Source organism: Barbus barbus (assembly GCF_936440315.1).
Source record: "Barbus barbus genome assembly, chromosome: 6".
Classification (NCBI taxonomy): Eukaryota; Metazoa; Chordata; class Actinopteri; order Cypriniformes; family Cyprinidae; genus Barbus; species Barbus barbus.
The window spans coordinates 19,843,900-19,855,441 of NC_136734.1; the positions used below are offsets into that span (position 1 = coordinate 19,843,900).

Below are 11,542 nucleotides of genomic sequence, written 5' to 3' on the forward strand. Positions count from 1 at the left end.
CATCTGGCGGAGGCCTGGTGCGGCACCTTTCAGTCTCGGATTTTATACAGCCGGGTCCTGATCTAACCTTCCCGAATATCACCGACATCAAATGGCAGTATGGAAAGAACGGGAGCTCTACTAACGCACCTCGTCGGAGATCAAGGAAGTGGGGTAGGAGAGGTGGATTACGCGAGTGAGCAAGGCGACCTCTGTCGCGCTTTCCTTTGCCCTCTATCCTCCTTGCTAACATGCAGTCCCTCCGAAACAAGTCTGATGAAGTGCAAGCCCATGTCCGATACCAACATGAATTTAAAGAAGCATGTATCCTGGCCCTGACAGAAACACGGCTGGGAGAAGCGGACTTGGACGCTGGCATTGCATTGGATGGTTTTGATGGTCCTTTTTGCATGGATCTGGTTGCAGCGACCACTGGCAATTCGCGAGGGGGCGGGGTGTACCTGTACATAAATGAGCGCTGGTGTAGAACAATGCTAGTAAGAGAAAAGTTGTGTACAAAAGACATTGAACTCTCAGTCTCAATGCCCCCCTTTTATCTACCTAGGGAATTCCCGCAGATTTTTGTAACTGTTGTTTACATTCACCCGAAGGCTAAAGAAAGTACTGCCCTAGAATTAATCTATAGCACTGTTCAGAAAATACAGGCAGTGTCCCCCGATGCCCCAAACTTAATTTTAGGTGTTTTTAATCAGTGTTCATTGGACAAATTTTTTTTAATGTTTTTATAAATGTGTGTCCTGCCCAACCAGAAATGGGAAGATTCTTGATCAGTGTTATGGTTCCATTAAAGGTGCCTAGAAATCTGTCCCTCTCTCTCCCCTGGGTTCTGCCGATCACAACTGTGTGCATCTTACACCAGCGTATCGCACTTGCCTTCAGAGGGGGAAAGTGGATACCAGGCAAGTGAAGGTCTGGTCTGAAGAGGCTTTGCTGGCCCTGCAAGACTGCTTGGACTGTACCTCGTGGGAGGAGTTTGTTCAATCTTCAAGGGACATAGATGAATTGACTGAAGTGGTCAACTCATGGGTTGCATATTGTGAGGACACTGTAATTCCTAAAGAAGTTGTCAAAATATACCCCAATAACAAGCCATGGGTGAGAAAACAACTTAAAGACTTGTTGAAAAAGAAAAAGATAGCATTCAGGCAAAATAACCTTCAGGAATTACACAGTATTCAAAAGGAGATTAAACGTGAAATTAAAAGGGCTAAATGGGATTACAAATTTAAAGTGGAACACAAACTGAGTAATAATCTCCTAGGCTCAGCATGGGACAGTATTAAAACAATGGTGGGTCTAAATGACAAACTAAAGAAAAAGCTGATATTGGAAGGCTTCACCTCAGACATATCCCTGGCCCAAGAACTAAATCATTTTATTCAAGATTTGACAAACATGATTTTAGCAACGAAATTGTTGGCCAAAAACAGTCTTTACTGTCCCAGCCCCAATCAGCTGTATGTTATATTCTTCTGGCCAGGATATTTTACTTTCAACATCAGTCACCAGCCTGGGTGTTAAAATGGACTCACATCTGACCTTTGTGGATCACATCAAACATCTGTGTAAGACCTCTTTTTTCCACCTGAGGAACATCGCCAAACTTCGACCTATGCTCACTTTTGGAGATGCAGAAAAGCTTGTCCACGCCTTTATCTCCTCCAGGCTGGACTATTGTAATGCGCTCCCGCTCCTCATCGGGATCCCTGGCAAAAGCCTCCAGAACCTGCAGTATTTTCAGAACAGTGCTGCTAGGATCCTGATGATAGTGCGCAAATATGATCATATCACTCCTATCCTTAAATCGCTCCATTGGCTCCCTGTCTCATACAGGATTGAGTATAAGGTTTCCCTCCTCACCCACCAGTGTATCCATGGTGACGTGTCGATAGCCCTTACGTCACTTGTGATGAAGTCCTTTGAAAAGCTGATCAAGAGAGAATTGACATCTAGGACAAACTGTCTTCTCGACCCATTACAGTTTGCATACAGAATCAACAGAGGGGTCCAGGATGCAACTGTAACAGTACTCAACCTCATTCTTAATCACCTTGAGGGCAATAGAAACCATGCCAGACTACTGTTTGTGGATTTCTCATCAGCATTTAACACCATTCAGCCCCACCTGTTGGTTGAGAAGCTCTTGCATCAGTTCAAACTGAAGGCTAACTTTGTGGGCTGGATATTAGACTTCCTCACAAATAGATCCCAGCGAGTGAGAGTAAATGGGCATCTTTCTGACTTGGCCCTCACATCAACTAGCTCACCACAGGGGTGTGTTCTTTCCCCCCTCCTCTATATTCTGTACACTAATGACTGTCGCTCTGTTACTGAAAATCGACCCTTTGTGAAGTTTGCTGATGATATGGTTATTGTCAGCTTATTGAACAATGAGGAAACTTCACACGGTCCGGTCATTGATCACTTCATAACATGGTGTCAGGATGCCTTTCTTGAGCTGAATGCCTCTAAGACCAAGGACATGTGTATTGATTTTAGGCGCAATGTCACTAACACTGAAAAAACTAGTATAAATGGTCAGGAAATAGAGGTTGTTACAGAGTATACGTTTTTAGGATCTATTACTGATGATAAGTTGTGTTTCGAGTCAAATACCAGTTTGCTTTGCAAGAGAGGCCAGCAGCGCCTGTATTGCCTGAGGAGGCTGGCAAAGTTTAATGTGGACAAGACCCTGTTGACCCTTTTCTATAGGTCCTTTGTTGAGTCGGTTGTTACCCTCTCCTTAATCTGCTGGTATGGGTCTATTACTGCAAAACAAAAAAACTCCCTTTCAAGGTTAATTAAGGTGAGCAGCTGCATCACAGGTTCGAAGCAGAAAAGTCTGGAGGAACTTTATCAGGAGCAGATGTTAAGAAGGGTTGAATCTATCCTGTCAGATAGTTCTCATCCCTTACAGGCTGAATTTCAGATGTTGTCATCGGGATTACGCTTTAAATACAAAATTCCTGCTGCCATTCTGCTTCTCAATTCTATAAAGAACCATAGATAACTTATTGACTTACTATTATTGATTGTTTATTGGTTTTTATTGTTTTTAGCCATGCCTGTAAGGTAGGCAATCTCTGTATTGTGTGTGTGATTGTGTGTGATTTGTACTATACTATCTGTTGCACAACAAATTGCCCCATTGGGGACAAATAAAGTAATATGAACTTTATTTGAACTTTATTGAACTTACATGCAGCACTACATGCCAGCCAGTTACTAGCCATTATTCCCTGGTGCAATACAACTTGCTTTTAAGGTCAGTAAAGCCGGTTCCGTGATTAGCAGTAAATCTCCATCACCTGCTTTCAAATGGAGCAGCATTTAATACACAGAGCCGTAGTTCACTGACAAGCTACACAATATCGCGTTCATTATCGAAAGTGATTCATCTGCGATAATGAACGCGAGATGCTTATAACGTTTATCTGGGAACAATGTGCAGCATTCTATCAGATCCATAAGGTCAATCAATTATAAACATACGCCAACACAGGAGAAGACATCATTACCTTTGCAAATATGCCAACTAAGTGTTCATTGCGATTTCAAAATAAATGTTTAAAGTTAAACCCTCGCTCTGAGTTAGCATGTTTTGATCTCCATGTTCTTGTTCAAGAAATGACAGTGGCATTTCTATGATTAAAAAGGGGCCAAATATTAAAGATTAAGTGGACAATTTAATTAAATGTTTAGTCATTATACTGATTGCTTTTACACTTTACAGTGTGATCTAATTCTTGTTTAATATAACAAGGTCAAGGATAAGATCACACTGTAAAGTCCACTTGAAGGGCATTTGATATAATACATAACACACACACATATATACATTATACATATTATATATAACTATATGTATATATATGTGCGTGTATATATATATATATATATATATATATATATATATATATATATACACACATTAATTTACTTATTAAATAATTTTATATGTTTTGTTCAGTAAAACCACATGATTATTTGTTTTTGATACTTTGCTTGAACCAATTATTATTGCTGTTATATCTCAATTTAAATACATAAGTCTATTGTTCGCTAAGGTCTATTTACCACAAAAAATTATCTGATTACTCGATTAAAGGTCAGGATAATCGACCGATTTACTAAAATAGTCGATAGTGACAGCCCTACTATTGAGCTCAAGTATAGCCCTGCTTTTGAGCTCAAGTATAGACTTTCAGCTCAAGCTCACCTTTCACTTTCAGATTTCAGTGACCACCAGGGTAAATTGAAACTAGATCTTTCTCCAAAGAGTGAAATCACAGAAAATTAGCAAGGAACTGGCTGTGCAGTTGGGTAGACCAAAAACCAGCTGTTCTCAGATGTGTTCCAAGAGGAACTCTGTATGGCCTGATCACCAGGGTGAAAAATCTAACCCTGATTTGTCAAAGAAATGTTACCTGTGATTCCAGACAATAAATCACAAGGAGAAAAAAACAAAGTGCATTTTCAGGCAGCCAGTGAGTAGTCAGTATGTGGTTCTCTTGGGTTTGCAGGTATTATTTCTGCTTTCAGCCAACTTGCTCATCCAACATGCGAAAACATTAGAGTGTAATACGAGCTGTCTGAATAAAGCACCATCTAGACATGTTTTATGCCAGATACCCTTCCTGACGCAGCCCAGTACTGAGTGTGCCCCAACTTGGGCAACCCCAGTGCTGGGACTAGATAACATACCATCACCTGGGTTATACTTATACCTTTTTTTACAGCAAAACCACAAAAAACACTATAAAGTCGTGACGTATTGTGACCCATGTGACCCATACTCGAAATTGGTGCTCTGCGTTTAACCCATCCAAGTGCACACACACAGCAGTGAGTAGTGAACAAATGCGCACACACACACACACACACACACACACACACACACACCGTGAACACACACCCGGAGCAGTGGGCAGCCATGCTGCAGCGCCCGGGGAGCAATTGGGGGTTCGGTGCCTTGCTCAAGGGCACCTCAGTCGTGGTATTGAGGGTGGAGAGAGCGCTGGACATTCACTCCCCCCACCTACAATTCCTGCCGGCCGGGGGCTCGAACTCGCAACCTTTCGATTACGAGTCCGACTCTCTAACCATTAGGCCACGACTTCCCCTATCCTGTGTCAGTGAAAAGCTATGTCCAGCACTTTAATGCAGACACTTCAACTGAGTGATGAAGCACCAGTACCAGCTCAGCCATAATGAATATCATCCATTCTACTTAGCTATGTTTAGCAACCTTGTCTACATATGACCACAGGCACTGAAACAGCCAACAAAGTCTGGCTGGGTCTTTAAATGAAGTTTGATTTAAACTAAGAGGGAAATACTGCTAGCCTTGCAGCACACCCTCATGGAATTCTTCTCAATTTGAGGTATACTACTGTGGCACTGAAAAACAGAAGCAGAAAGTGCACTTGATTGTGTAGGGTAAAAAGTCTGTGTATATGTATATTTAACTTTGTGTGTACATAAAAACATAGGATGGATTTCTGTGGTTTAGCTATTAGCATGGATGCACTAACACACTTAACTGTGCTGCTCAGGTGAACAACATAAGTTTGAAAAAGAACAAAAAAATATGTATTTTCACATTTTTGGATGTTCTCACAGGCAATGAAACATGATGCCAGTAATGAGGTGATAGTCATTTACTGACATCTAGTGGTGACAGTAAACAACTGCTAGTCACTATGAGTTGCAAAGCTTATTGCTCCATTCACAACTGAAGACATATTATAATTCAAAACAATTTGAAAGCACTGAGAGAAGACTTCTTCCATGACAGAAGATTTTAATTAATAGCTAAGATGCATTTTTGGTGTGGATTTGAAGGACTGAGAAATCCTTTAAGCAATCATTATATAATTTGGAGTACAGTCTCCACACACTCACAGAAAGCATTATTTTAAAATTGTATTTACCTGGACAGAGCGATGTTGCGTAATAACCTCTCAGTCGCCTCTGAAAGGTCCGAAGGCACCAGGATCTCTACAGGTTGTATTTTTAGTACCCTGGATTCCAGCTCTGAATGGGATACATTATCTTTAAAACAGTCCACCATCAGGTCCCCAATGCTCGGCTGGACCACCTGTAGTGAGCATTAAAAGTTATAATAATATGGGATTGTTTTAACCATCTAAAACTTTTTGTTGTATTACAACAATGACACTACAATGATTTCTTACCACCATCCCTACGGTCAGCTCCTTGCTCTGTTTATCAAAACTCTCGCTCACGCACATTAAATAGTTGTTGCCACTGTCCTGCACCACATCTTCAGCTTGCTCCAAATCTCCCAGCTTTAGCAGAGGATTCACATCTGAGAAAAAGGCAATTAATCATTCATTGCAGGATTCATACTATTTAAAAAAAAAAAACAGATACTGTGACCATTTTGTAAATTGATACACTACCCTTCAAATGTTTGGGCTCACTAAGTTTATTTTGAAAGAACTGAATACCTTTATTCATCAAGGATGCATTCAATTGATCAAACATGGCATTAAAGTCTTTTACATTCCATTTCAAATCGATTTATATTTATAACTTTCCATCCAACAAAGAATCCTGTACAAATGTATTTCCACAATAAATAAATAAGCAGCACAAGTTTTTTTCAATATAATAAGAAATGTTTCTTAAGCACCAAATCAGCATATTAGGATGATTTCTGAAGGATCATGTGACTCTGAAGACAGGAGTAATAATGCCTAAAAAAATCATCCCAGAAATAATTTACATAAAACATATTGAACTACATAGACAGCAGTTATTTGAAATTGTATTAATATAACAATACTACTGTTTTACTGTATTTTTCATCAACCAAATGCAGCTTTGTAAGCACATGAGACTTCTTTCAAAAAAATTTGAAATCTTTCCGATCCAATTGAGTAAACTACTGCTGGACAACAACAGGGATATATTCAATCTCAAAATAATAATAATAATGGATCTACTGAGTAAGAGCACAAACAATACCTTCTCCGACAAGTGTGGATTTGGTGTAAAGTGCATGTAGTTGCCGTGTGAATAGAGAACTCTTGTTGGTGCCGGAGGCCTTGATGGCTGTAGTTTCGGTCTGCTTGACTACACCTACCTAAGAATGACATTTACATTTAGTCATTTAGCAGATGCTTTTATCCAAAGCGACTTACAAATGAGGACAATAGAAGCAATCAAAACCAACAAAATAGCAATAATATGTGCTATGACAAGTCTTGGTTAGTCTAACGCAGAACATGTAGCAGTTTTTTTTTTTTTCAAATAATAAATAAAAAGGAATCAAGTAAATAGAATAGAAAAAGAATAAAGAATGCTAGTGTTAGAGGGTCTATTTAGACATGAAAACACTGTTATGGTGACTGAAATCACAGAAATTTGATAGATTTACTTGTCTCTATATGACAAATTTTCAGCATATTGTAATTAAGCAAACATCAGTGACCTTGTAGCCCTGAGAGACCAGTCGCCGAACATGCACAAACAGGCGATGAGTAGGGATGCTGGCTGTCATGAAGTTATGGTCCAGATGACAAGTGATGTTGAGTTCCTTTGCAGCGATCTATTTAAGAAAAAAAAGTGGCAATTATGGGAAAGCAACAAATCTTTCACGCACATGGTAAGTCTTTCATAGTCTAAAATGATCATTTATGTTAACAAGTCAATGTCATTGCATTAAAGGAATAGTTGACCCCAAATTTAAAGTTCTAATTTTAAAATTCACTTGAGCTTCTGTTTACCGTATTTGATGAGCTCTATGTATGTACATTGATCAATTAAATCTGTCAGGTTTCATTAAAAATAATTTAATTTGTGTTTTGTGACAGAAAGTTTTGATGAGGAGAGATTAAGAATAAAAAGTCTGGGTTAAAAAAAAAAAAGTGTAATTAAAGTATTTTCAGGAAGATTGAAAATCTAATGTACAATGATTTTCAGAAAGTAGATTTTATTCAATTCCTGCTTTGCGTTTTAAAAATATTCTTATGTGCAATCATTAATGTTGAAATGTCCTGTGAAAGTTCTGGAAAGGTCAAGGGGTACTTTGACAAAAAAACAGGGAAGCTAATACAAACACATAAAAGACCATGTAAAGGCCACGTAACAAATGTATTTCTTAAAAAAAATCCACAAGAGAGCAAAGAGTGTCTGATGATGTGCAGCATTAAATATGCACCAAGCACTATATATATATATATATATATATATATATATATAAAAATGTATTTATTTTTTTAATAAGACACTTGTTTGTCATAAAGTACCTTAAGTCAGACAAATAATTAGGTTGAAAAATTATACAAACGTTACAAACACAAGCAAAAGTCATATGGGTTTGGAACAACATGAGGGTGATGATTTAATTTGTGGCTAAACTAAACCTTTAAAAGGATAATTTATCACCAATGTCTGCTATTTGTGATGGGCTGCTCTAGTTCTTACCTCTGCATCCTCACCGAAGAACCTGTACTTGTAGCCACACTCAACGCAAAGCACTGTGTCCACATGTTGTTTTTTGATCTCCATGTACTGTTCCTCTAGAGGAGTGTATATGGTCTTGGTTCTCCGCTTGGGAACACCAGGCTCTTCTGAACTCTTTTTGATCACAGTATTCTTAGCAAACGGACTAAAGGAAAACTCCTGAAAACAGAAAAAGTTCAAACATCATCAGTGCTAATGGCCATTCTGGCAAACACTGAGAATGAGATGAGCTGTGTTTTCTTTGAGTGAAAATCAAGTACTTCATAAACATGCAATCTGCAATAAAGACAAACAACAGTCTTTCAATGGACAACTCTGAAACATACAAGTTTTGTATAGAATCAAACCTGTTTAATCTTAATAGGCTCTTTTTTGACCTCTTCCTCCAATTCTTCGTAGGAATTTATTGCATTGTGTTGTTGTGGGGCAGAAGACTCAGCTTTTCCAGAGTCTGAAGGCTCCACCTCCATCTTTTTAACCTGATCAGAGACTCGGCTCTCTGAGGTCCCAGGGCAGCTGAAATCTTTAAGCCTCGCCAAGGTGGCATGGCTGAGACTGGCTCTTGAGAACACCATCTTATCTATTGCACATAAAAGAGAAAGAAAATTAAAAAGAGGCTAAGAGGTTAATACACAAGCAAGAATTACAGTCAGTTGTGCACTGTCAGCACATTTTATGTTAGTCATGTACTGTACTTTTATTTTCATGCCTTACAAACCTAAACATTTTATTTTCTGATGTTTGGAATGCTGTCTTTATGAATTTATAGCTTTTACCGAGTTAAGTTATTAGATTTTCTTTTCAAGAAAAAATGAAGTCTCCTGACTAGGGGTCGACCAATTATTGCCACCGATATTAAACATTTTTATGGTTATCCGTAGCGGTCATTTTCAAAACCGATTTGCGGACAAAATAATTAATACGCATTTAAAGAAAGTTTTTGTCAGAGCCCTTGTCATTCTTTATTTTGACATTAATTTTTATTATTACACCAGACCAGGTTCAAAATATCGGTTATCTGTAATAATCGGTATCGGCCCTGAAAAACACATCAGTCGACCCCAACTGCTAACGCATAAATATTGCTACATATAAAAATATGGTGGGCCAGCGAAAGTATTTTTTACAATTCTGTAATTGTTGAGCCCTGCTTAGTGTGAATGCCAAAAGAGACATTTCTCTCATATAGAAGTCGTGGCCTAATGGTAAGAGAGTTGGACTCGTGATCCAAAGGTTGCGGGTTCGAGTCTCCGGCCGGCAGGAATTGTAGGTGGGGGGAGGGAATGTCCAGCGCTCTCTCCACCCTCAATACCACGACTGAGGTGCCCTTGAGCAAGGCACCGAACCCCCAACTGCTCCCCGGGCGCCGCAGCATAAATGGCTGCCCACTGCTCCGGGTGTGTGTTCACAGTGTGTGTGTGTTCACTGCTGTGTGTGTGCACGTTGGATGGGTTAAATGCAGAGCACGAATTCCGAGTATGGGTCACCATACTTGGCTGAATGTCACTTCACCTCACCTCACCTATACTCCTTTCTTGTTATTTACTCTCTGTAGACTGAACAGGTTTAAGAATGTATTTGTGCCTGCCTCATTATTTGTGCCTATTTTAAAATAAAAATGTGAAATATACCAGCTGAAGACAACAAAAACAAATAAATGACATGCATGGTGCATGTATCCTTACAAGTGCTGGGGGTCTCCATGCACTCCTCATCTCTCTCCTCCTCCACACTGTGAGAGAGTTTGGGCCGTTTCTCCGAGGACATTCCTCCATCAGATAACCTCTTCTGAAATAGCACAGGCTTAGATTTCAGGATATTTGTCTTGAACTGTTGATATGACTCTATAGTATGAAAGGAATAAACAAGCTATGCCTGTCCTGCATATAAAGCTCTTACCTTTCCTCTGCCCTCATGGCGCTTAATCCCGGGCTGGTCAGTTGGTTGAGATTTATCGTTTGCACTTGTAAAGAATCTGCTGATAGTTGTCTGAGTGCTGGACTTCTTGGAAGATTTGGATGCATTGATATTTTTGACACTTGTATGCATTTTACAGCAATAACTGATTATTAACGTGTTGCCTGCAGCATTTACTTTGTTTTTTGAAAACTGGCCAAAACTCTTGAGGATTAAAATAGTCTCTAAAAGAAACTAGTACTGCGGATCATGTTGGCGCGTGAGTGACGTATCCAGTGTCTCGCGCACGCTGTACTGCAGAGGGTGAGGGATGCGCTAAACATGCGCACTTACGCAGGCAGTACGGTGATGCAGAGGGTGAAAGTGGCGCTAGGTATACGCAGTCCTCCATTTACAGAGGTCCATGGTGGAGGAAAAATTGTAATTGTAACAAACGGCAATCACAAATTTACATAGTACTGTTTTAAATTAATGGTGACTGTTCACGCTGTTCGTTTGAACTTGGCTGGGTTAAATACAGAGCACAAATTTCAAGTATGACACACCTAACTTACTTGGCTAAACATCTATGAGGTACAAAAAAAAGTTTTAAAATTGCTGCTTTTATAAAAACACACCAGTGTTCAACAAATAGCATATTACCTTTTGAAAACTACACTATCACTATTGATTTGATAATTATTGATATATATATATATAAAAAAACAGTAAAGGCACTACAATTAAAATAAAAAAATCAAATGTAATTCAAAATATTAATATAAGTGCTGTCAAACGATTAATCACATCCAAAATAAAAGTTTTTGTTTCCATAATATATGTATGTGTAGTTTGTATATTATTATGTATATATAAATACAAACACATGCATGTATATTTAAGAAAAATGTTGTTTATATATTATAATGTAAAATATAAATGTATATACATGTAAATATTTTCAAAATATACTGTTTGTGTATGTATTTATATATACATAATCAATAAACAGTACACATACATATAGTATGTAAACAAAAACTTTTATTTTGGATGCGATTAAACGCAATTAATCGTTTGACAGAACTAATTAATAAACAGTATATTTAAATAATACTGAAAAAAGACTGAAAGTACTATCAATAAGCATAAC

The 11,542-nt window shown here is 38.5% G+C and overlaps 1 protein-coding gene across 3 annotated transcripts in view; it reads right to left on the reverse strand.

The window, feature by feature from the left end:
- msh3 (mutS homolog 3 (E. coli)) overlaps positions 1-10,705 on the reverse strand; it is a 60,129-nt gene extending 49,424 nt beyond the window's left edge. Inside the window, exons 1-8 of one of the 3 annotated variants that reach the window (XR_013784289.1) lie at positions 10,393-10,692; positions 10,179-10,281; positions 8,841-9,073; positions 8,455-8,652; positions 7,460-7,576; positions 6,994-7,111; positions 6,198-6,331; positions 5,934-6,100 (exon numbers count right to left, since the gene is read on the reverse strand). Coding sequence is in view for 1 of the 3 variants with exons in the window: in XM_079418120.1 (XP_079274246.1) it covers positions 5,934-6,100; positions 6,198-6,331; positions 6,994-7,111; positions 7,460-7,576; positions 8,455-8,652; positions 8,841-9,073; positions 10,179-10,281; positions 10,393-10,542 (1,220 nt within the window). In the remaining 2 variants the exon portion in view is untranslated. Of the gene's footprint in view, positions 1-5,933; positions 6,101-6,197; positions 6,332-6,993; positions 7,112-7,459; positions 7,577-8,454; positions 8,653-8,840; positions 9,074-10,178; positions 10,282-10,392 lie in introns of all 3 variants that reach the window. The other 2 variants (XR_013784290.1, XM_079418120.1) reach the window with 2 other exon arrangements.
- Between the last annotated feature and the right edge of the window lie 837 nt (positions 10,706-11,542).